At 49.6% G+C, this 25,013-nt stretch overlaps 1 protein-coding gene across 2 annotated transcripts in view; it reads left to right on the top strand.

Annotated features, from left to right (window-relative positions):
* Positions 1 to 25,013, top strand: part of ESRRB (estrogen related receptor beta) — a 156,850-nt gene that overhangs the window by 107,763 nt on the left and 24,074 nt on the right. For both annotated transcript variants that reach the window (XM_084792496.1, XM_084792495.1), the window contains exons 2-3: positions 1,414 to 1,823; positions 17,558 to 17,674. In XM_084792496.1, coding sequence (XP_084648622.1) covers positions 1,414 to 1,823; positions 17,558 to 17,674 — 527 coding nt within the window. The remainder of the gene's footprint in view (positions 1 to 1,413; positions 1,824 to 17,557; positions 17,675 to 25,013) is intronic.

Here is a 25,013-nt window from a genome sequence, read left to right as displayed (position 1 = left end):
CACGCCTTTAATCCCAGCACTTGGGAGGCAGAGGCAGGGGGATCACTGTGAGTTCGAGGCCAGCCTGGTCTACAGTGTGAGTCTCGGACAACCAAGGCTACACAGAGAAACCCTGTCTCGAAAAACCAAAAACAAACAAACAAACAAAGCGGGGGAGGGAGGGAGGAGAAAAAAAAGAAAAAAGGCAGGTGTTGTGGCACACACCTGTGATCCTAGCACTTGGGAGTCAGAGGTGGGTGGATCTCTGTGACTTGGAGGCCAGTCTGGTCTAAAGAGCCAGTCCAGGACAGTCAGGGCTACAAACAAACCCTGTCTGGTGTGTGTGTGTGTGTGTGTGTATGTGTGTGTGTGTGTGTTACATTATGGCATGCTGGGCTTAGTGGTGTACGGCTTTCATCCCGGCACTCAGGAGGTAGAGGTAGGCAGATCTCTGAGTTTGAGCCTAGCCTGGTCTAACATAGTTCTTGGCCAGCCAAGGCTACATAGAAAGACTCTGTAAAGTGGTGGTACTTGCCTGTAATCCCAGTGCATTGTTGGCTGAGGCAGTATGATAGAGAGCTTGAAATTAGCCTGAGCTACCTCATGAATTCTAGGCCAGCCAGGGCTATTCTCAGAGGTTTCACCTAGTAGGAGGCAGAAGAGAGAGCTGGGTAGTACTGGGTTTGACTGATTCCCTTACTGGAGACAATCTTTTGGGCACGGGGGGTGGGGGGGGGGAGGAGGAGGGGGGCTGGGTACAAATTGGATAATCCAGGTACTGAGAAGGGAAAACAAGTTAGGCAGTGGTTGAGCAGGCTTTAGTCCCAGCACTCTGGGAGGCAGAGGCAGGCGCAGATCTCTGAGTCTGAGGCCAACCTGGTCTACAGAGCAAGTTTTAGGATGGTCAGAGCCTGCATGCACCACAGGTAGAAACCAACAAGAGTCAATCTGGTTGGTGCCTTTGGGTCAAACTGTGTCTCTTTGCTTCAGCTAAAAGACCTGGCAGCGTTGCAGAGGGTACTGTAGAGGGAAGCCCCAAGCTTGGATTTCTTGTCTTATTGGGGTTGGGAGATACTGAGAAAGGGGCTATGGCCCTTTTACTGTGAGTGCCTGAGGTGAGGCTCCCTGCTTGGGACAGGTACTTTGTCAGCTTCCACTTTTTGTCAGGAAGGAAGTTGGCCAAATATTTAACAGGAATAGTTAGCATCTTGTCACCCTTAGGCCAGCAGCTTGCAAAGCACAGGGTGTCTGTTTTAAAGTTTACCAATCAAAAGTTTCTTAGCACTCTGAAGTCCTACAAACTTGTTCTGTGGACCACCAAAACAGCTCTCCCGTCTTAGCTGTGGACACACCCCTGTGACCCGCCCACTAGACCGGTGCTCCGCCCTCCCTCTCACTTTGCATAGGACTGACTCCTGCGTTTTGTGTCCACAGGCTGCTGAGTCGAATGTCCTCCGAAGACCGTCACCTGGGCTCCAGCTGTGGCTCCTTCATCAAGACGGAGCCATCCAGCCCATCCTCGGGCATTGATGCCCTCAGCCACCACAGCCCCAGCGGCTCATCGGACGCCAGCGGTGGCTTTGGCATGGCCCTGGGCACACGTGCCAACGGTCTGGACTCGCCACCTATGTTCGCGGGTGCGGGTCTGGGAGGCACCCCGTGCCGCAAGACCTATGAGGACTGTGCGAGTGGTATCATGGAGGACTCGGCCATCAAATGCGAGTACATGCTAAACGCCATCCCCAAGCGCCTGTGCCTCGTGTGCGGGGACATTGCCTCTGGCTACCACTATGGCGTGGCCTCCTGCGAGGCCTGCAAGGCGTTCTTCAAGAGAACCATCCAAGGTGCGTGGTGGGCAGCAATGTCCTGGATTCAGGCTGTGGGTGGGTGGGTGGGGGACCTTGGCCTGTAGGTCTAGCTTGGGTTAGTCCCTTAAATTCAAGTCCAGGTTCCCTGGGAGGTGGAGGCTTTCTGGAGGTCTCCTGTTCCGTGTCTCAGTGTTTTCACTGGGGCTTGTAGATATAGCAAAAATCTACGCAAATACCTAATCCTGGACAGCTCTCAGCATGCATACTGTCAAATGCATGACCATCCCGTGTTACCGTCATGTGCTCCACCAGACTTAAGTCTTTTTTTGTTGTTGTTGTTCTGTTTTGCTTTCAAGGCAGGGTTTCTCTGTAGTGTCTGGATTTACTTTGTACACCAGGCTGACCTTGAAGAGAACTTCCTGCCTCTGCTGGGATTACAGGTTTTATCACCACCACGGCCCAGCTAGTCTTTTTCTGTTTTATCAAAATCACTAGTAGGAAGGTAGGCCTGTGCTCACAAGGACAGGAACTGACTGGGATCCTGGTGGCCTTAGGCTATTTTTCAATGCCTTTGCAAATCACCCGGTCACATGCTGGTAGCCCTGGGGTAGTCACCTCTTTGATCTTGATTAAGGTCTTCAAGTCTTCTGACACTTCTTCCCTCAGCAGGTGAGTGCAGGATAATAGTGGATCTGCCCTCACTGGGCAATATTATTTGTGGCCCAGAGGGACTTCCAGTGGTTTTTACTGCAGGAAGCTTAGTGCAAAACACTTAGCTTGCATCTGTCAGTCAAGGTGTCTTATTAAACACCTACTAAAGCACCATCTGTGCAGGTAACTGACAGGTGTCAGTTCCCTCCCACCCGGACACAAGGATGCTGACCGTTTCTCCCTGTCTTTTGGCCTTTTGGCCTCAATAGTGTTCTTGTCCCACTGGTCTCCCTTGACCACTTTGGAAGGCGTTGGCTAAGCTTCCCTAGGGTGGTTCTGCATATTCAAGACATTTTGATTTGTTCATCTCATCCGATAATGATCTGTTGGGCCAATTGAGGGCAGTAAGGGTTGGATAAGTTTATACAATTCAACTTCATCCCTCCTGAGGCCGGGCTAACCCACCAGGCTCCTGGGTCAGATACTTGAAGAACCATCCCTTACCTGTGGGCTGAACTGTATGGGCAGGTTGCCTCAGGTTCCTTATGTGCTTTATAAAGTGAGTTTTCTTTGTAGGGTTTTTTTGTTTGTTTGGATTGGTTTGGTTTGGTTTCTTTGAGACAGCCAAGATACCTCGGAGAAACCCTGTCTTGAAAAAAAAAAACAATATATATAACTGTGAAAGTGTTAAAGTGAGTTTTTGTAAGACCCACCCCCTTGCTTCCTTTACCTCCCTTAGAATCCTCTTGCCAAGCCAGCCTGCAAATGTTTATTGAACATCTTGCATACCAGGCTCTGAGACAGTGAATGCCTCCAGGCCTGTCTTTCTGTGTATTCCCCTTTTTGGTGCTGGAGGTGGAACCTAGGACTTGGCATACCAAGCTTCTGTTGCTGCTCTTCCCCACCCCATCCCTGGTTTTTCGAGACAAGATTTCTCTGTGCAGCTCTGACTGTCTTGGACTTGCTTTGTAGACCAGGCTGGCCTTGAACTAACAGAGATTCGCCTGCCTCTGCCTCCCGAGTGCTGACATTAAAGGCATGTAGCACCACACCCAGTTTTAGGCTTAAGACTCCTTAAAAATGATTTTTTTTTCTTTTCTTCCCTTTTCTTTTCTTTTTTTAACAGTACAGTTGGCTGGGCATGGTGGTGCTAATCCGAACACTTGGGAGGTAGAGGCAGGCAGATTGCTGTGAGTTCGAGGCCAGCCTGGTCTACAAAGCGAGTCCAGGACAGCCAAGGCTAACACAGAGAGACCCTGTCTGGAAAAAACAAAAACAAAAAAATGAGTTGCTCCGGAGGCAGAGACAGGCGGATCGCTGTGAGTTCGAGGCCAGCCTGGTCTACCAAGCGAGTCCAGGACATTCAAGGCTACACAGAGAAACCCTGTCTCAAAAAACAAAACAAAAAATGAGTCATTTTCTTTCCATCTTTAAACAGAACAGGGGTGTTCTAGATCAGACTTTCTAGAAGCTAAGGCTGGTGTGTGTACCCAGAGCCTCTGCCACCCCATCACCAGGTGGCTAGGAGTGTTCTTAGGGAAGATCTGTAAACAGTATTAATTATGCCCTACCATGAAAAGGATACAGATCTCTTCCTAGAAGTTGGCTTTCACACCACAGCCTTTATCTCCAGGAGAGGTCTGAGCTTATTACGTGGGAATGGCTCCTCTCCAGAGCAGGGAAAAACTTAGCTTGAGGCCTGAAGTTAACCGGATGCTCTCCTTATTAACTCTTTGGTTTCACTCTAACAGAGATTGAGATCACCTTGTAGACCTAGCAGGCTGTTTTCCTGTCTCTGTCCCTCAAGTATAGTATGACAGGAATTCTCTACCATGGTTTTCGTAATTCGCCTTCATGGTTTCTAAATGCAGTCAAACAGTAAAAAAGCGAAGTCAATCATTTGTTAAGTTCCTGCATCTTACACAGGGCAAGACCTTGAGACTGGAGAGTTGGGGAGATGTACCCCATCTCCAAAAGAGCTGGAGTTCAGTGCTGAGTGCCCAGTGGACTGCAGGCTTTGCAGGCATGGCAGTAGGCGCCAGTCCACTGCAGCTTTCTCTTAACCAGGGAGATCCAGACCTTTTTTCCTTTGTGTGCATGGTCAAGCAGGGTGTTTTCAGTATCTGGGGTGCCACGTGGGCTCAGTTTTTTGTTTAATTTTGGAGACCTGGTTAGCCAAATATTTGCTATGTAGTCCAAGCTGACCTCAAGTTTCTGTCAGCTTCTGGAGGCTCTGAGCACCATAGATCCATCTGCTTGGTCCCTTATGGGAGGAAGTTTGAAGAAACCATGACAGACTTTGGGGGACCATTTCTGGTGGTCCACGTCTGGGCGTGGCCACAGGTGGGGAGAAGAGTAGGGTAGGAAAGCAAGCCCATCTGCCTGCCTTCCGCTTTTGAAAATTAAATAGAGCTGGGCGTGGTGGCGCACATCTTTAATCCCAGCACTCGGGAGGCAGAGGCAGGAGGATCGCTGTGAGTTCGAGGCGAGCCTGGTCTCAAAGCAAGTCCAAGACAGCCAAGGCTACACAGAGAAACCCTGCCTCGAAAAACCAACAAAGAACAAACAAACGAAAATTAAATAGGGCTGGGACCCAGACACACCCTAGCATTTACATGTTGTCTCTGGCTACCCCTAACATGTGATTGAGCCTAGGCAGCTGACTGGTGGGCCACAAAGACCTAGGCTTTTACTATCTGCACCCCTTATATAGACGGAGGCCGTCAGTCCTCCAGATGCCACAGTTTAAAGTCCACTTGAGTAGTGTAAGTGGAATGTCTATACCGCCTTTGTCATTGTCAAAGGAGAGTGCCTGCAGATCTGGGGACTGTTAGGAGCATAGCCTGGAATAGATGAGCTCAGAGATAGACAAAGGCACCTTAGTGACGGACCTAGTGGCTCCAGGCAAAGGGAAGAGGGTGGACTGATTGAGTTTCCTAGCATATCTGAAGGAGGGTTTGTGACTGTCCAGGAAGATTAGCCTGCCCTAGGAGCAGAGACTGGCAAATGTGCTGCCCAGGAGAAGGGAAAGCTGAGGCTAAGGGCAGCCTGTGTGTGATGATGTAATTAAACATTCAGCTGATTTGATTAATGTCTTCCTGATTGTGACCTCGTTCTCCTCTTAGCCAAGTTGTGAACCTGCTAGTGAGGTAGACAGATCAATTTCTTTCTTTTTTAAGGCAGGATTTCTCTCTGTGGCTGGGATCACAAGGGTCTGCCACCACGCCCATCTGGGGAGTCAATTTCTTAGGTTGTAGGCTTTCTTTCTGTGTTGGTATTGCTGGTGCTTATACCTCAGGCTCTTGAACTTGGGCAATGGAGCCTGCCCCCTCACAGATAGCCTCTCTCTGTGGCTAGCAACACCTGACTCGGGGAGTCTGAGGGCCCCAGTGTCAGATTCCAGCCTCTGATACTGACCCTACACCCACACTAGTCACGTCTGTAGGGCCTTGTCTGTCAATGTTTGGCCACTCCAGCAGTGACGGTCTACCTTTCCACTGAGCGTGGACCCTCAGCCTCAGGTCCTGATTTTCTTCTTTCTCTCACTCCTGATTGTTTCTAATGCTGATGCTAATAGGGCCTTCACCAGTGATGCCCCTTCCTCTTGGACTCCTCAGTCTTCACCCATTAACACCCCTTATAGTATAGCACGGTTAGTATTGGTCTGATTCCCTGGGGGGACAGGAAGCTTAGAAGGACCAACCTACCTCTCCTTGAACCTAAGGTTCTTCATAGCTTCTGGCATACAGAGAGTTCAAAGTATCTAGCCAGGCATGGTGGCGCACACCTTTAATCCCTACACTCGGGAAGCAGAGGCAGATGGATTGTTGTGAGTTCAAGGCCGGCCTGGTCTACATAGTGAGTCCAGGACAGCCAAGGCTACACACAGAAATTCTATCTCAGAAAAAACAAGCAAACAAGAAAACCAAAGTACCTAAACATGGCTCTTGCCCCAAGCAAAAGTGGTTCCTCATTTTCTCAGTAAGGATCAGCCAAAGAAGTCTGGCCAATTTGCATATATAGAAACCATTAAAGTTTACAGACTATATACTAATTTTAACTTTATTTGCATATTTAGCATCTCATGAAATAAGACAATCATTTTTAGACAGAACCTCAAACTTATAATGGACCCCTGCCTCTGCTGCCTGAGTGCTAGGACTGCTGGCATCAGTCACCAGGCATAGCCTGTTTTTGTTGCTTTTGGTATTTTTATTAAATCTCTTTATCATTGTATGTACCACTGTGGTTCATATATGGAGGTAAGAGGACAGCCCGTAGGAGTCAGTCCTCTGTGTAGGTTCCAAAGGCTCCACAGTTTTCCAGTCATATCAAGTGCCTTTACTTCCTGACCCATCTCCTGTGTATGTGTCTCGTTGTGTAAGCCGAGGCTGGCCCTCAGATTTTCTTCATCTGCCTCAGCCTCCCAAGTGCTTCAATTATAAGTGTGAGTCACCACACCCAATTTATATGTCACCGCATCTCTGGCTTGCCTCCAATTCCCAAGTACTTGGATAACGGGTATATGTCTGTAAAACTTTTTTTTTTCTCCTTGAGACAGGGTTTCTCTGTGTAGCCATGGCTGCCCTGGACTTGACTTGTAGACCAGGCTGGCCTCAAACTCACAGCAATCCACCTGCCTCTGCCTCCCGAGTGTTGGCATTAAAGGTGGGCGCCACAACACCCGGCCCTAAAACATTCATTTTTCAAAAAGATTTATTTATTCATTTATTATGTATACAGCACTCTGCCTGCATGTACACCTGCAGGCCAGAAGAGGGCATCATATCACATTATAGATGGCTGTGAGCCACCATGTGGTTACTGGGAATCGAACTCAGGACCTCTGGAAGAGCAGCCGGTGCTCTTAATCTCTGAGCCATCTCTCCAGCCCCCTAAGACATTCATTTTTAAAAAAGCTTTTCTGTGCACATTTTTTGAGGCACATACACTTTATTTAGAGTTTTTTCCCTTAGAATCTTATGTGGTCTTTGCCAGCCTTCTAGACAGTGTTTTGAGTCTTTGTATAGTTTCAGGTCCCTGTCTACCCTTCCAGACTGGTTTAGTCTGTGAACTGCTCTCCTTACAACCGTCCGCCTCTCTCGGGTGCTGTGATTAAAGGTGTGTGCTACCACGCCCCAGCTAAAGTTGTGAGCCCTTTCATGTGGGTGCTAGGAACTGAACCTGGGTCCTCTGCAAGAGTAGTATGTGTCCTTACCCATTGTTTCAGCTGTCTCGTTCCTCCTCCTCCTTCTCTTCCTCCTCCTCCTCCTCCTGCTTTGCTTTTGAGACAAGGTCTCTATGTAGTCTTGGTCTGGAACTTGATGTGTAGATTGAATCCTCCTGCCTGCACCTTCCAAGTGCTGGGATTAAAGGCGCACGCTACCTACCACTCTAGTTAATCTCTTTTTAAAGAGAGCTAGTTAGGGAATTGGGAGCGTAGCCTAGTGGCGGAACAAATCTTTAGCTCAGTCCGCAGCAGAGAAAAAGAAGTGTGGAGAAGGAAGCCAGTCTCTGCCCACCCTGCCTGCCTAGAAGAGGTGATCAGCAGAGCAGGCCTGAGAGACATCGTGCTGCTTGTCTGTGCTGCTGCTGGATCTGTGACAGGGAGAAGTGAGGAGTCCTGGCATGGCATTCCTGCCCACCAGAGGCCCAGCTGCAGACTCGCCAGGGAACGTCCCCCAGGAGCAGGGCAAGAGTAGCATGACTGATGGGTTATTCTAGCTGGGACCACCTCCAGGCCTTTTGTCTCGGAGAGTGAGGCTGGTTAGTGAGTCCTGGGGGACGCAGGACTGGTTATGGGGACAAAGCCCAGGAGTAGGAAAGAATCGGGATCCCAAAGCAGCTTGCAGGTCAGTGACAAGCCAGCTGGATGACCTTGGACAGGGACTCCGAGTCCCCTGGCCTCAATTTCCCTGTCAACAGAGTCTGTTAAAGTGGAGCCACCAGAGACGGGAAGGACAGTTCGTGAGTCCTTCCTTGAAGACCAAGGTTGGGGCAGTCAGGATGGGTGGTTCTGACTCTTTGACAGAGTCCTAGCAAGGCTGTTTAAATAATCACAGTCACCCCGACAGTTTTTTTTTAGCTTTACCATGTCGAACCAGTGACTCCTTTTGAGCCTTCATTTCCTTATTAGTAAAACACAGCTAATAAATAGTTCCCTGCCTTTGAGTGTTACTGCAGAAAGTGATTCATGCGTATAATGTGTGTAACTTCCTGCCTGGCTTATAATCACTACAAGATAAACAGTTAATTGTCCCATTATTTATGTTTGTGCAAAGGAAGCCATTGGGGGATTCCGGACAGGGAATTAGATGTCCTCTTAGCAAAAGAATTCTGGCAGTGATAGGAAGGGAGACTATGGATACCAAGGGTATCTTGGGGGTGGAGTTAGGTAATAGGTACCATCCGGTAGAGTCTCGCAGGGAGGAGAATGCACAGGGTTAAAAGCATAGTGACTAGTAAGTCGTCTAGAGACGGGTGTAAGGGCATCTGGAAAAAGAAACATGGAAAGTGGAATGGTGGAAGCATTTTAAATAAATGGGCTGTGGCTCTGTAAGTGGGTGCCCTGGCCTACTTGGTTCCCTTAGAAATGGAAATTTAGGGCCTTACCCCCTTGGACTCCTGACTGACAGCCATGCCCAGCCCAGCCCGCTGCTTCTTCCAGCTCGGGGGTGCCTCTAGTTTGATGATAGCAGGCTGAGGAAAGGGCTTGAGGTGAAAGCTGTGGGTTAGTTGAGGGTGGAGGGTTGAAGGGAAGAAGGAAGAAGAGCCGTAAAGGAGATGAACACCTATCAGTTCTGAAGCATTGGTTTGCCCTGGCTACAGCTGTGGCACATATACCTGTCTTCTTGATGATGGTGTGGCTGTCCTCAAGCTAGTGGTGTGTGTACATCAAAGCTTCTAGAATCAGAGGAAGGTAACAGTGGTTGCTTATGTAAAGAAACAGATTGTCAGCTGGGTGTGGTGGCGCATGCCTTTAATCCCAGCACCCGTGAGGCAGAGGCTACTGGATTGTTGTGAGTTCCAGGCCAGCCTGGTCTACAAAAGTGAGTCCAGAATAGTCAGAGCTATACAGTGAAACCCTGTCTCAATAAACCAAAAAAGAAAGAAAAAAGAAAGGAAAGAAAACAGATTGTCAGCTGGCATGCCAGCACTCGGGAGGCAGAGGCAGGCAGATCTCTATGAGTTCCAGGCCAACCCAGTCTACAAAGCAAGTCCAGGACAGCCAGGGCTACACAGAGAAACTCTTAACTTGAAAAACCAAATGTCTATCTGCAGTAAAGGACACAGTTCGAACAGGGTGAACAGCGCAGCAGAATTATATCAGGTGCTGCCAGTAGGAAGGGAGGAAGGAAGGCCAGGCCAGAAGACTACACAGACAGACCCAGAACTGGGAAGAGATTGCCTGGAGAAATGGAGTAGTTTGGGGTGTAGGGGTTGAGGGTTCTGGGTTTCCACGGGCTCATAGATGGTATTGGTGGTACAGGCTTACACACATAAGATGTCAGAACGTGTAGGGATTATTCCTCTCTACCACATTGGTCCTCTCTACCATCTTGGTCCTCTCTACCATCTTGGTCCTCTCTACCATCTTGGTCCTCTCTATCATCTTTGGTGCTCTCTACCATCTTGGTGCTCTCTACCATCTTGGTCCTGGAATCCTGCTCAGGTTCTCAGGCTTGGATGCAAACACCTTTACCCACTGAGCTTTCTTTTAGGGTTTTTTTTTTTTTTGAGAGAAGATTTCTCTGTAACAGCCCTGGCTATCCTATACTAGCTTGGTAGACCAGGCTGGCCTTGAACTCACAGAGATCCACCTGCCTCTGCCTCCCAGGTGCTGGATTAAAGGCTGTGACACCACACCTGGCTTTAGGGTTTCTTATATGTAGTTGAGGCTGGCCTGGAGCTCCCCCAACCCCCTTGCTGAGCCCTGAAATTACAGGCATGTGTCATTACACCAGGTAGTATTATTATTTTTGTTTGTCCCTGTCCTGTGTCCATCTCTCTTCATTTCCCCCCAAAAATAGAAATTTTTGGTTAAAAAAAAATATTTTTGCTAAACCAGGCATGGTGGTACAGGCCTGCAATTCCAGCAGTTAGTAGGCAGAGGCAGGCGGGTCTCTGAGTTTGAGGCTAGCCTGGTCTAAAAGTGAGTCCGGGACACCCAAGACTACACAAAGAAACCCTGTCTCAAAAACAAACAAACAAACCAAGAAGCAAGCAAACAAAACCAAAAAACCCCTATTTTTCTGTTTTTTTTCCTTCTTGCTTTGCCCTCCTTTGTTTTCTGGGTTATTCCACTTTTTGTGGTTTGTTCCCTTTGGGGAGGAGCACACGCTGCAGGAGCAAGTTGGAGAGGGAGCACTGCCTATGCCTTGTGTGGGTGTAAAGGACTCGATTACGTCACACTTTGGCTTATGTGGGGTTCTGGCAGACAGTCACCACCTCCCGCCACTCTAGCCTGGACACTTGCTGCTAAGCAGAAAAATAAGGGCAGGAAACAGGCTCCAGGTTATTTGTATTGTGCACCGAGGTTTATCTTTCTTTCTCTCCCTTTTGGAGATCCTTGTCTCACGCACCTCAAACTGATCCAGGGCTCACTATGTAGCCAGAGCCGGTCATGAACAGCCGCTTCCCCATCCTGCACCGACCTCCCAAGAGCTCAACAGACTTACTTAACCAACTTTATTTTTTAAAAAAATCCATGCTGTAATTTTTTTTAAAAATCCTTTTGTTTTGAGATAATTGCAGATTGTGCGAAGGTGTAGGCGAAGATACAGTGAGACTGCATGCCCCTCACTCAGTTTCACCTTTGTAAATTCTTGCCTGGAAAATGGTACAGATAACAGTCTGTAGGTCGCACTGTCATTGGTTTGGGGCTTCTGAGTGTGGCCTGAATCCTAGGATGCAGACAGGCATGGAAGAGAGTGTTCGCTTGTTCATTTTAGTCGGTATGTTGATGATGTTTCTTCGGAGTCTTCTGTATTCCTTCCTTAGTGTGTGTGTGGTTGTTCTCAGGAGCGGAGTGGTCACACTGTTCGTTCATCTTGTGGGTCTCTGCTTCCGCGCTACCTTTGGTCCTATATCCGGGACATCATTTGCTCATGCCCTGCAGAGACTGTCAGCTTCCTCTTGTGTAGCCGTTGGGAGAATTCTTTGGTGGCCACGAAGATGCAGAGCTGGTTTGAACCAGTGACACTCCCTTAACATGCATTTCCAGGAAATCTGTTTTTAGCCCAGGCCTCCACCTAACCCTTCTGTTATCTTGAATCTTCTGTGCCCCAGGCCTGAAATTCTTTTGGACAAGTGTCTTCCTCCTTCTAGGTCCTTTCTTTTTGAAGCTACTCCCTTTATCCTTTGTTTTTTATTGTTTTTGCGTTTGTGTGTAGAGGTCAGAGTACAGCTTTCAGGACTCTGCTCTCTCCACCCTGTGGGCTCCAAGATCAGAACCAGGACTTCGAGAGAGGCAAGCGCTTTTACCAGATGGGCCTTCTCTCAGACCCACCAGCTTCTCGGTTTTATCCATCCGAGCTCCCTGACGTCTCTCTTTTGAGAAAGGAGAGCTCTCTTGGTTCTTGTCTTTTCTCCCGTGTCCTGGGGTCTCAGGTATATGCCACTGTGCTCAGTTGGAGGACTGCTCACAGGGACTCATAGGCTAGGCAAGTACTCTCTCAACTGAAGCACACCCCCAGTCCCTCTGCCTACCCCATTCCTCAAACCCCCTCGCCATTGCGTCACCCTTTAACAAGCTTCAGAGCAGGCATGTAGGTGTGCTTCAGTGTGCCGTGACAGACTGGAGGTCTGTCTTGGCGCGTGCCCAGGGAGGATGACTGGAAAGGGCAGTAGACGGCAGAGGCCACTGTATTACTACATCGACAGGGAACTTGCCTATCGGAATGTGGCCTCAGGGAAAGAGGGAGAACGGAAAGGAAAGGACCTCAGGAGCGAATTGTGTAAAAACCCAGACGCTTCCTCAATTTTTAACCTAAGTGGCTGGCTGGAGAATTAACCCTCTTTGACATGACAAGGAAAATAGAGGGGCCCATTAGGAGGGTGGTTTCAGTTTGAGAAAGCTGAGACGCCCAAAGGCCCTCCAGGTGGAGGCAGCAGCATGGCAGGCCCAGGACAGAACATATGTCCCAGCATCAGGCTGTGTCAGCTATGTGATGGGGAGCCCACACAGGGATGAGACTATCTTCTGTGGATGAGGAGGGTTGAGGACCCTGGACCACACAGAGTGAAAGGGACGACTTTGTCCTGCAGGGCTGAGATAAATGCGAGCACAGGCCTTGAGGGCAGCTGCTCATCACAGCCTCTGAGGTCAGCTGGGGCCTTGGAACTGTTTTGAGCTCAACAGCTGTGGTGTCTGAGCGAGGTCGGGGCTGCTGGTTTAAGCGGACAGCTGGTGGGGTTTCCCCTGGGTTTCCCTTCGCAGAGTGGCCTAGGATCAAAGAGACTACAATTCCTCTACCTCAGGGTCACACTCGAATTCCAGCTCAACTCCGGATGTGACTTTCCATCCCTCAGGCCCAAACAGGAGCTGAGGTCTAGCCATCCAGAGATTACAGTACTCTCAAGTGTCATTGAGCGGATAGCCTTCACTCGGGTGTGGCCCTGACGATCCAGTGTCCTCGGAGCTGCCTGGACGTGAGATTTAGTTTGCCTGCCTGGATGCCAGGGTCCGTGCTCCACTTAGTCGTGGTATGCTGAGTTCATACAACTCTGAGATGGAAATTACACCCATTTTATAGATAAGGAAACTGAGGCTCAGCCAAGCTAGGCGACACAATGTGGAGACACAAGCGGAGCCTGCCTGTTTCTACAGTGGAAAAACTCCCAGGTTGGGATCCGAGCTTGTGCTAACTGTTGGCTAATGTTCCTGTCTGTGAGAGGGTCTGTTTACTAACTCGGCCACACGAGTGCGTGTGCATGTGCCACCGCTGTCCCCTCCCTGTGCTGAGCTCTCCTAGACTCCCCCTTGAGACCTCGGGAACAATGATGAATTAATCTCATCACTTTATCAAGGAGGCACTTACAGAAATTGCGAGACGAGGCCACCAGCCTGGTTTTGCTGGCAGCCAGCCGCCAGGCCCATAAAACAAATTGAAAGGAAGGAAATAAATAAGTAGGATTAGAAGGCACACACGGCATTCGTGTGTTTGCAGGCGTGCGCACACGCGCTCGTGTCCCCCCTCCCCCCCCCCACCCCACCCCCTCCCGGAAGGTCAAGAGCACTGTCCCTGTGAGCTCTCAGCACTCTTGCCTTAGGGAGGCAGCAGGACCAAACTCTCACATGTTCTTCATCCTTCACCCTCACTCACTGGGGCGGCTCGCAGCGGTGCAGCTGAGAGCAGAGCGCGGATGTCTGCGGCGTACAACCGCAGTGAGCAGGCCACCTGGGTTCAGTTGCCCAGGCTGCTTCTGCTAGGGTTGTGCTTCCCCCTTGTGAAAAACAACAACAAACCCAGACTCTCCTGTGTGTCACCTCTCCCATCCTGGACTTTGTGGTCTTACCTCCTCAGCCTCCCCAGTGCTGGGAGTACAGGCGTGCACCCGCTGTACCTGGTTCTCATCCATAAGATGGGGAGAGATTGGTTACGCTAAAGACTTAGTATACGTTGAATGGGGCTGCAGCTGCATCCCTGAAGGCTTGGTTATTTAGTGGTTAGCGTGCTTTGGGAACCTACTGTGCCGTGTGTTTGGACTGCCAAGAGGAACTGGCCTGCATGCAGGACACAGACAGGACATGGGCGGTGGGCCAGCACAGGGTGGTCGCAAAGAGAAGCACCATCTTCCCAGTGGGTTCTAGATTGGTGGCTGCAGGCCTGGGGCAGAGGGTACCTAGTGGACTTGCCTGTTGGCCAGTTCCGGGAACTGGTCTTTATGCACCGCGCTGGGGAATGGGAGGGGCTGAGGTGTGAGGGGGGTGGGGTGGGGTGGAGGACAGGCTACAGAGCCTCTAAGACAACACACATGGGATAGATGCATTAGCTGAGCCTGTTTTCCTTTCTCGTTTATCTTTAATATTACCATATTTACTCAGGTTTAGTGACTCAACATCTATAATCTAAGATTGAGGAGGCTGAGGTAAGAGGATCCCTGAGTTTGAGGCCAGCCTGGGCAACAGAGACGCTGCCTCAAAAATTAAAAATTACTAAAAAAAAAAAAAAAAGCAAAAACTGGTTTAAATGACTATTGAAATTGCTGCCATACCTCAGTTGACTTCCCATGAAGTTACTCAAGTGAGTTTTGTTTTTTGTTTTTCCTTTTTGGTTTTTCGAAACAGGGTTTCTCTCTTGTAGACCAGGTTGGCTGCCTGCCTCTGCCTCCCAAGTGCTGGGATTAAAGGTGTGTGCCACCACGCCTGGCTTCAAGTGAGTTTTCTTTTCTTTCTTTCTTTCTTTCTTTCTTTCTTTCTTTTTTTCTTTTCTTTTTTTTTGGGGGGGGGTTTTCGAGACAAGGTTTCTCTGTGTAGCCGTGGCTGTCCTAGACTCACTTTGTAGACCAGGCTGGTCATGAATTCAACAGTGATCCGCCTGCCTCTGCCTCCCGAGTGCTGGGACTAAAGGCATCTGCCACCATGCCCAGCTTCAAGTGAGTTTTCTAAGAAATAACATTGGAGGTACTAGCAAGAAGGCTGGGCAGGTAAAGCCACTTGTGCTAAAAAAAAAAAAAACAAAAACAAAAACAAAAACCTGATGCCCTGAGTTTGAGCCTCAGGGTCCCCAGGACCAACAGCTCCACTGTTGGAAGGAGGGAGCCAACTCCCAAAAGCTGTGAGTGGGTAAATGCTGAGCAGGGACAAGCCCCCAGCTTCTCCCTGGCCACCAAAAGGGATGAGGGCCTGGTGCCTTCTGTCACTTTTCTTCTGGTACCTGGCTTGTTGAAGGCACACAGCCCACATTGGTTAAATAGGTGTTGAAAAGACAGGGAGCTCAGGGTGGACACAGTCCCAGTGTCAGAACAAAGATGTGTTTACAAAACAACCACACCCTGTGCTGTCAGGGTTTGCTGTTTGGTTTTAGTAGTTTGAGACAGTCTGCGCATGCGGCCCTGGCTGCCTTCAAACCATTGGGCGCCCTGCTTCAGCCTCCCAGGTGCTGGAACTAATTGAATGGGTCGCTATATTCATTGTTGTTGTTTTCTCTTTTTCTTTCTTTCTTTCTTTCTTTCTTTCTTTCTTTCTTTCTTTCCTTCTTTCTTAAAATGTATTTATTTATTGTGTATGCAGTGCTCTGCCTGCATGTACACCTGCAGGACAGAAGAAGGCATCAGACTGGATTGTAGATGGTTGTGAGCCACCGTGTGGTTGCTGGGAATTGAACTCAGGACCTCTGGAAGAGCAGCCAGTGCTCTTAACCTCTGAGCCATCTCTCCAGCCCTTTTTGGTTTATTTTTTCTTTTTCTTTTTTCTTTCTTTCTTTTTTTTGAGATAGGGTTTCTCTGTGTGGCCTTGGCTGTCCTGGACTCCCTTTGTAGACCAGCTGGCTTTGAACTCACAGTGATCTGCCTGCCTCTGCCTCCCGAGTGCTGGGATTAAAGGCGTGCGCCACCACGCCCGGCTTGGTTTTTTTTTTTCAAGACAGGGTTTCTCTGTGTAGCCTTGGCTGTCCCGGACTTTGTAGAGCAGGCTGGCCTTGAACTCACAGTGATCCGCCCAGGCAGTTATTTATGTTTGTTTGCTGTCTTTTTGTTTTATTTTTGTGTCATGTCTGTCCCCCCACCCCCAACCCAAGACAGCCATTCCTGCCTCTGCCTCCCTGAGTGCTGGGGATTAAGGGTATGGCCACCACACCCAGCTGCTTTTTTGTTTTTTTGAGTGAGACAGGCTATGTTCCTATGGTGCAAACTTCCCTCCAATTCCTGTTCTTTGAACTTCTAATCCTCCTGCCTCTACCTCCATGCACTAGCACACACTGTGCCACCAGCAGGCCTGGTTTATGCGGTGCTGAGTGGCCAACATTCATCCACATTAACTAAGCAGTGTATCAACTGAACTACACCCCCAGCCCCATTTTGTTTTTTTAAGACAGGATCTCATATAAGTCCAAGCTGGCCTTGAGCTTGATCTGTAGACAAGAAGGGCTTTGACCCCCTAGTCATCCTGCCTCTACCTCCCAGGTGCTAAAATTGCAGAATCAGTAAGATGGCTCAGTGGGTAAAGGCAGTTTGCTGGCAGGCCTGATGACCTGAGTGCAATCCCCGCTAACCTCATGCTGGGTGGAGAAAACTGACTCCTGAAAGTTGTCCTCTGACCCCCACGCTCACTGGCATTCTTACTTCCCCCACTAATTAACACACACACACACACACACACACACACACACAAATAAAAAGCTAAATGTAGTAATAATAATAAAAAAAATAACAAGACTGCACACTATAATGCCTAACCGTGGCTATAGTTCTTTTATTTTCTAAAAATAAATAAATAAATAAATAAATTTTGTTTTGTTTTTTGAAACAAAGTCTCACTGTTATAGCCCTGGATCTCCTCAAATGCAGAGATCTGTCTTTCAAGTGCTGGCGTGTGCTATCAAGCCTGGATTAGTGACATTTCACATAAGGTTTTGCTTAACCCTTCGCTTAGGAGCCAAAGACGATTTTGCAGATGAGGAAAGTTAAGGCATGGTGACAGGAAAAAGTCATTTCCACGAAGTCAGGGGAGCCAGGTGGCCTGGCTCCAGTGGGAGGCAGAGTGCAGGCCCTGCCACAGTTTTCCCGAGCTCTTCCTGGTGACTGACTGGTGACTGGTGGTTAGTGTTGATGTTCAGCTTCGACTGAGCATGGTGGCTTTTCCTGGGGTAAAAATGCTGTCTTGACTTGATGTTGTACCTCCCCCCCTGCCCCCCCTCCAATCTCAGATTCAGAACCATTAGTGTCCATTCTCAGAACAATTTTTTTCCTCAGGCAGCTGCTTGGCCCACCCAGCTCACAGGCTGGAGTCCACATGGGGGAGTTTGAAACATTCTGAAGAGCCACTTAGAGAGCCCCTACCTACCTTAACCCTGGGTGGGGCTAGTCAGCTCCGGCCCAGTTAATCCCCAGAAGGTCAACCTAATGGGCGGGGGTCCTGGAGAGAGAGCAGGCACCTGGCAATCGTCTCTATGTTGCAGGTAACATCGAGTACAGCTGCCCGGCCACCAACGAGTGTGAAATCACCAAACGGAGGCGCAAGTCCTGTCAGGCCTGCCGCTTCATGAAATGCCTCAAAGTGGGCATGCTGAAGGAAGGTAAGAGACCCACAGGCAACTGCCGGGGTCTGGGCTCTGCTGGGTTTGTCTTGATGGGGGAGTGTCAGTCCTGTGTCAGGCTGAGGGCCTCCCCAAGGGCAGTGTGTGTGCATGCAGCCACAGGCTGTCTTGCAGTATGGCTGCCAGGCTCTAGCCTGCTGGGCATCTCTTCTTGGAAAGATGTGGGCTAGCAATGTGGAAGTCTAGAGGTCCCAAGGATCCTTTTGGGACTCCAGACCCTATTTTGAGGCTCAGCTGTTACCTTGTCTCTCTGGGAAGTCCTCATTTGAACCAGTCCCCCTCCCCACATCTTGGCAGGTGCACTTAGAACCCTGGTCCTGTGGGGAGTGGCCTTTGCTTCTAGTGAATTTAGGACTTGTGTCTTGCCTGCCAAGTGTTTCCCCATTCCCGTGTCTGCTCCATCATCTTTGCTTCTGGGTCTCCTCCCTGTTACTTCTTCCTCTAAGGCCCCACCATTGGGTGCCAAAGTCAGGAGTCACAAGTGCCAACTGAGCTTTATTTAGTTCCAGCCAAGGTGTGGTTTCTGGTTTTGGGTTTTTGTTTTGTTTTGTTGTTGTTTGTTTGTTTGTTTGTTTTTGTGACCATTTGTATCACTGGCTCTATGAAGGGCTTTTATCCTTCATAGGTTTTTGAGACAGGGTTTCCCTGTTTTAGCCCTGGCTGTCCTGGAACTCACTCTGCAGACCAGGCTAGCCTCGAATTCACAGCGATCCGCTTGCCTCTGCCTCCCAAGTGCTGGGATTATAGGCCTGAGCCACCATGCCCTGCTAAGGAAATTAGCTTTAAAAGTCTGTTTTTATTTTGCGTGTATGTGTGAATGCCTGCATGAATATATGTGCCTAGCTGGTGCCCTTGGAGGTCAGAAGAGGGCATTTGATGTCCTGGAAGTAGTTGTAAATTGCTGTGTGGGTGCTGGAAACTGAACCCTGGTCCTAGATTAAGTTTAACTAAAAGCACAGGGAAATTAACATCATGGCACTTCAATTAGCACTTTAAAAGCTGCTCCTGGGAAAGGTGAGCTAACTGCAGATGCACAGGTGCTGTGCTGACCTCTGTGGATCTGCCTGGCTTGAATCTTTCTTGTTCAGTACCTTTTTTTTTTTTAAAGGAATGAGGCGCGCACATGTGTGTGTGTATGTGTGTGTGTGTGTGTGTGTGTGTGTGTGTGTGTGTACGTGTGTGTGCATGTACACACATCACTGCATGTGCACATGTATGTCTCCCTCAGAGAGAGCCAGTGTAAATTCTTTCAGATCAGCTTTTGAGCCTTGATCCTTCCCAACATGGAAGGAAACAGGAAAAGTTTATGGGAATAAGGAACAGGGCAGGCAAAGAGGAAGGAGTCTGCTTGGGGAGGTTTTCTTAGGGACGGGCAAGGTGGGACAGCTGGTGGGGTTGCTGGTCTAATGACGCTCAGCCTTCAACAGCCTGAGGCTCTACCCAATCCCCCTCTGTGCCTGGGGCATCAAGTGGCCACCTGAGCTGTTTCGCCTCTTGAGACAGCTTGGACAGACCTTCTAGTGTTAGGGAAACTTGGGGGTCCTCCCTCTCCTCACCTGGGCTCCATTCAGCATCTTGCACCTATGAAGACGCTGCTCTCAGGGTAAATGCCAGTCACTCCTTGGGTCTGCAGTGCCCTGGGCTTGAAAATGCTGCCCTAGCTAGGCTTACTACTGCTGCGATGTGAAGCAACTTGCGGAGGAAAGGGTTTATCCGGCTTACACTAACACATCGAGTAGTCCCATCACTGGAGGAAGTCAGGACAGGAACCTGGAGGCCCAAGCTGGTGCAGGGGACATGGAGGGGTGCTGCTTACTGGCTTGCTCAGCCTGTTTGCTTATACAACCCAGGACCATCAGCCCAGGGATGGCACCCCCTACAATGGACTGGGCCCTCTGACATCAATCACTCATTAAGAAAATGGTCTACAGACTTGCCCGCAGCCTGATTTTTATGGAGGCATTTTCTTAATTGAGGTTCCCTCCTCTCAGATAACTTTAGCTTGTATCCAGCTGACATAAAACTAGCCAACACAAACCTCTTCTTCATTTGTCAGAGTTTTAACCCCTTGGTGATGTGTCAGCAGCTGTTTAGAGAAGGCTGCTGTGGAAGAAACAGCTTCTTCTAGGTTGAAACGGGGCTGTGTTGGGCCTGCTGTATGTAAGACCATGTTCCACTCTGTGGCAGTTTTCGCCTTTGGTCTTGGTGTACAGGTGTGTGACCAAGATAGATTGTGTCCCCTGCCTCTTACACCAGGCTCTTTTCTGCCCCCAAGCCTCCTGCTGGCTGGTCTCCTTACACCTGTTCCTTGATGCTGGAAACCTGAAGGTTTCTAGGCTTTGAAGAGACTCCTTCCTCCTAAGCCCCAGAGACGGAAATGGCACCTTACTCTGGAAGCTGAGTGAGATGCCGGGTCAGCCTGGAGCCCCACTGCAGTGGAGTATGCCTTCCTTTGCCCGCTTTCCTACATCTGAGGGAATCCTGGCAGAAGGCAGCCTCCTCCCTTTAAGTTTAGGAATGGGGCCTGCCAGGGCTGTCCCACCTTCAGCCACCCTCTAGCTTGAGAAGATCGGGGCCTAGAGCTGAGCCTTCCTGTTCCATGCATTCTGCCCCCTCCATGCCAGAGGCCAGCGACAGGAGGGTGGGGGGGGGGGAGGACTCAGCACTGAGTTCGTGGACAACGGCAGTGCTCAGTGTCCTTGTTAGGAGTTACCCAGTACTGGGGAAGGGGAGGATAGTTTCTAGTGGCCCTCAGAAAGGGAGGATCCCCCCAGTGACAGGAGAGGCATGACCAGGTACACTGAAGGGCAGTGGTCGGGAGACCCCTGGGCAAGCAAGCTCCTGAAAGGAAAGTGTGCAGCCCATAGATGATGCTGGTCTGCAGTGGTGGAAATAGGGTGCTGTAAGGATGCATGCTGCCCAAGTGGGACGATCCCCAGAGTTGCCTCCCTTTCAGGAGTGGCTCCCCCCCATGGTAGCCAGATGTCATCCTCTGGACTGATATATACTGAACCTGATTCAGCCGTTAGGGAACTTTGTCTGAAGGAGGAAGAGACGGTCCCCCAGGACACATCCCACCACGCCTCCAGTGCTGGCCAGAAGCTGACAGGAAGCCTCCTGAGTACGGGTGAAGCTGAGCTCCTGGCTTCTGATGCCAGCTCTGTGGTACCTGGCCCCAGGTACCCCCTCCCTCTCCCCGCCTCCCGGGACCAGCCTCTGGAAGGAGTCTGGGTCCCTGCCAGGTAGAGTATTTGGCAGTTGTCCTGGCTCCTGCTTTTGTTTGGGTGTCCTTCCTTGTTCTGTGTGTGCAAGGTCTGGTCCCTAGGGCCTACCTGGGCTCCTGCCCCTCTCCGATTGTTTCTGGAAACAAATTTCCTGTGCTGCCTCCTGGGTTAGGCTCTCACGCGTCAGCTGCGCAGTGGGGGTTCCTGGGTACCACAGGGCAGCTCTCCTCCCCACTGCTCTCCCTCCCACTGTCTACATGGCAGAAGCGCATTTCCCCCCCTTCTACCCTGCAGCTCAAGATGTCTCCGGTAACTTTCTTAGTAAAATAGCCGCTGATCTATGAGTTAGGGGCTCCAGCCATTAATAGGGATGGAGTCAGACATGTGGTGTCCTCTGTCCCAGGGTCAAAGCCTATCAGATGCCTCGAGTTGTTGGAGGTGGATCTTGTTTCCCATGTGGCTTCCTTTGTTTGTTTTGTTTTGTTTTGTTTTTGTTGTTGTTGTTGTTGTTTTCCCATCTATCCTGGAATGACTGAAGCAGCCAGTAATGAAGGCAGTGTCCCAGAGTCTTTCATTAATTGTCTTTCAAATTTGTTTGTTATTTTTGGTTTTCCAAGACAGGTTTTTTTCTTTGTTTTCTTGGGTGTCCTGGACTCACTTTGTAGACCAGGCTGGCCTCAAATTCACAGAGATCTGCTTGCCTCTGCCTCCCTGGGTGCTGGGATTAAAGGCAGGCACCACCATGCCCGGGTGGTGGTAGAGTCTTTATGCAGATCTATTGTATGACAATTCACATTTCATGGAAAGTCATTCTTTTCCTTGTGGGCAAAATTGAATATAAAATTTGAGGCAAAATTGAATATAAAATTTGATACAGGTTCATAGCTGGTGGCTGACATTTTCTTTATGGGTCTCATCCTTGACACTCCGCCCTTGTATTGACTGATACCTGCTGTTCACAAGGTAAGGTGAGGACCCAAGGGGACAACTTGACTTGGCTTTGGTGTGTCAGTCCCTGGTGCCTTTCAGCTACTGTTAAACTCACTCAGGTGTATTCTACAGCTGCCTACCGAGTTGAGTGAGGCGGACCCATTTTATGTTGTGTCCTTCCTGAATTTATTGGTGGGACTCTTAGGGCTGGCATTGTTTCAGGCCGATCCTCTCTGAGGATGGTCCCCTGGCATCTCAGGTGTGGGCTGATTCAGTCTCAGACCAGAAGAACCCTAAAAATCCACTTGGCTGCATCTATCCGGTGTCCCCACCCCCAAGTCTCCAGTTCAGCTTTGGGACTTGGCTACTCCCTAGCCAGCTTGCCCCTGCCCACTTCACCTCCTCCTCTCGTGACCTGCCCCTCCTTCCAGCCGCTCCTGCAGTTTCCTTTCCTGCCTCAGTCTTGCCTGCCTCTTCCCAAGTGTTTTCTGAAAGATATTTGATTTCAGTGAGAGCCGGGCTGCTGGCCATGCAATATGCTTTCACTCTCTTCTTGCACGTTGGAAAATCGGAAAGCTCCTCCAGGGATTCTGGGTAATTGGGTTAGTGGCCAGCTCATGTCAGGAAATTAAAAGGAGGCCCCGATCAGGTTTCCTGCTGCATGGGATCTGATGGCTTGGTATTTATAGAATGCTCTGCCTCTAGCCCATGCCAGAAATACCACTTTCCTGGTCTTTGTTGAGTTAAGAAAGAGAAATTCTTTCGCTTTTCCAAAATACATTCATGTTTTAAAACAAACCAGCTCTCCAACATGTCCGAGGACAGCACTGAACTACTTTCTAGCCTGTACACAGATCTCCCCCCACCCCGCCACACCCTCCCCCCACCCCCACAATCTAATAGCTCACAAGATCTTCCCCAAACCTCCTGGACACTCAGGTGCAATGACCTCTGGATGGACAAGTGTTGATTGACTACGGACAGCTGCTTCTGACTGTGTGTTGAATCCTTATTAGTGATCACTCTGGGCATTTGACACCAGAGCACTGGATCGGAGCTTCAGCCCATCGGGTCAGACCCCTGCTTGACCATTTAACAGCTCCTTGGGAAAGCTTCACTTCCCGCCAGGAAAATGGGAATCACCTTGTGGCCGTTGTCGCCTTGTTTCCCCCATCTCCAGGGGATGTCTCTGGGCTTCCACCATGAGGTCTGCCGGTGATGACTGTTGAGAGATGGTCTCCATGTAGGGACGGCATTGATTGTTGTTCGTTTGTTTTGTTTTGTTTTAAGTTGGTGGGTGACTGCATTTATGGGGGCACATGGTGGTGCTTTGCTTTATGTATATGTTATATGTAGGAAGAAGAGTCAGTCAAATTAGCCAACATGCCTGTCATATCACCAGCTTATCTGCTTTGTCTGTGGCAAGAGCGTTAAAATTCTGTAGTAGCAGATGAGCGCAGTGCATCATGGGCCCAGACGGTGCTGAGGGTCACAGAGCTAGCCTTCCCGGCTCACGGGGCTCTTTGGTTAACATCTTCCCTTTCCTAAAACCCCTAAAGGTGATTTCCCCCACTTCTGTGATCTGGAAAGCAGTTCAGGGTACTCCCACAGCCTGTCCACACTTAGCTAATGATCTTGCTTCATATTGTCTTGAAAATAAAAACAGCAAAATAGAACATTTTCAGTTAATTAATGAATTGTAGTGCTGGGATCAAATCCAGGGCCACACGTAGGCAACTGCTCTATCTGTCTGGGCCCTCTGCCCTTTTTGACACATGATTTCACTAAGTTCCTTGGGCAGGCCTTGAACCCTGGATCCTGAATGCCTCTGCCCCCTAATGCCACCAGGCTGGGCCAAGTGGAAATTTTTTTTACTCAGCTACCACAGAGTGTCCTCCCAGTTTCTTTATCAATTTCACCTTCCTTCCTCTTTCTTCTTCCCTCCTTTCTTGCTTTGTTATAAGACAGGGTTCCTCTGTGTAGCCCCAGCTGTCCTGGAACTCACTCTGTAGACCAGGCTGGCCTCGAACTCACAGGCAGAGCCTCCTGCTTCTGCCTCACCGAGCGCCAGGGGCAAAGGCGTCCTAACCCTAACCCTAACCCTAACCCAGGGGCAAAGGCGTGCGGCGCCACTGCCTGGCTCCTGGAGTCCATTTCTTGATGCTCTTTGTTCAGAATCACTGCCTGGCTCTTTGTTCAGAATGCAGTAGCTCAAAGGTCTCTGGCCGTACGTGACAGGGTCCTCAGCTTGAGACCTACACCCATGGCCCCAGTTCTCATAGGAGTCAAGCACATGGTTCTTTCACTCACCAGCTTTTGGCAGAGCGAATGGAATCACATGGGCACCCCACTCAGTAGCTGAGCCTGAGAATTACTGTCATAGGTGCTGTATGCGCTGCTAAAGCCCTGTTGGAATGGAAGAAGGGAATATAGAGTATACACATCTTCAAGAATATTTCCTCACATTTAGTGTGTGTGTGTGTGCGTGCGTGCGCATGTGAAGATGTCATAGGATGTGTATGGATGTCAAAGGTCAACTTTCGGGAGTCAACTCTTTCCTTCTAATAGTATTTTGTTTTTCAGTTTTTGAAGTTTTTTTGTTTTTTGTTTGTTTGGTTTTGGTTTTTTGAGACCAAATTTCTCTATGTAGCCTTGGCTGTCCTGGACTCACTTTGTAGACCAGGCTGGCCTCACCCTGCCTCTGCCTTTGGAGTACTGGTTTTTGAGACAGGTTCTTGCTGTGAAGTTACGGTGCTGACCTTAAACTTGTGGCTTCCTGCTGTCTTAGCTCCAAGTGCCGTGATTTTTAAGCATATACCACCACACCTGCGTCCCTTTTCTTTTTCTTGAGGCTGGCCTCACTGTTCAGAGTGTCAACTACTGTTCTCCACAGTTGAAGCTGGTTGAAAAAGAAGTGCCATCTCTCTTAGGGACCATGACAGTGACCTCAGTAGACATAGACCAGGCTGGCCTGGAACTCAGGACCTTCCGGTCAGTCCCTGCCTTCCTACTGTTACAATTACTGGTAGGAGCCACCTTACCCAGCTAATAGGAGTCACAGTGAGAGTCTGCCACTCCGTTTTCCATCCTCCTCAAGTTCCCCATTGTACTTAAAATCAACTCTGACTCTTCTGACTGCAGGGGTCAGGTCTGCTCTGAGACTC

The sequence above is a fragment of the Acomys minous genome, assembly GCF_964271855.1.
Source record: "Acomys minous genome assembly, chromosome: 8".
NCBI lineage: Eukaryota > Metazoa > Chordata > Mammalia > Rodentia > Muridae > Acomys > Acomys minous.
This window is presented reverse-complemented; position numbering and strand designations above follow the sequence as displayed.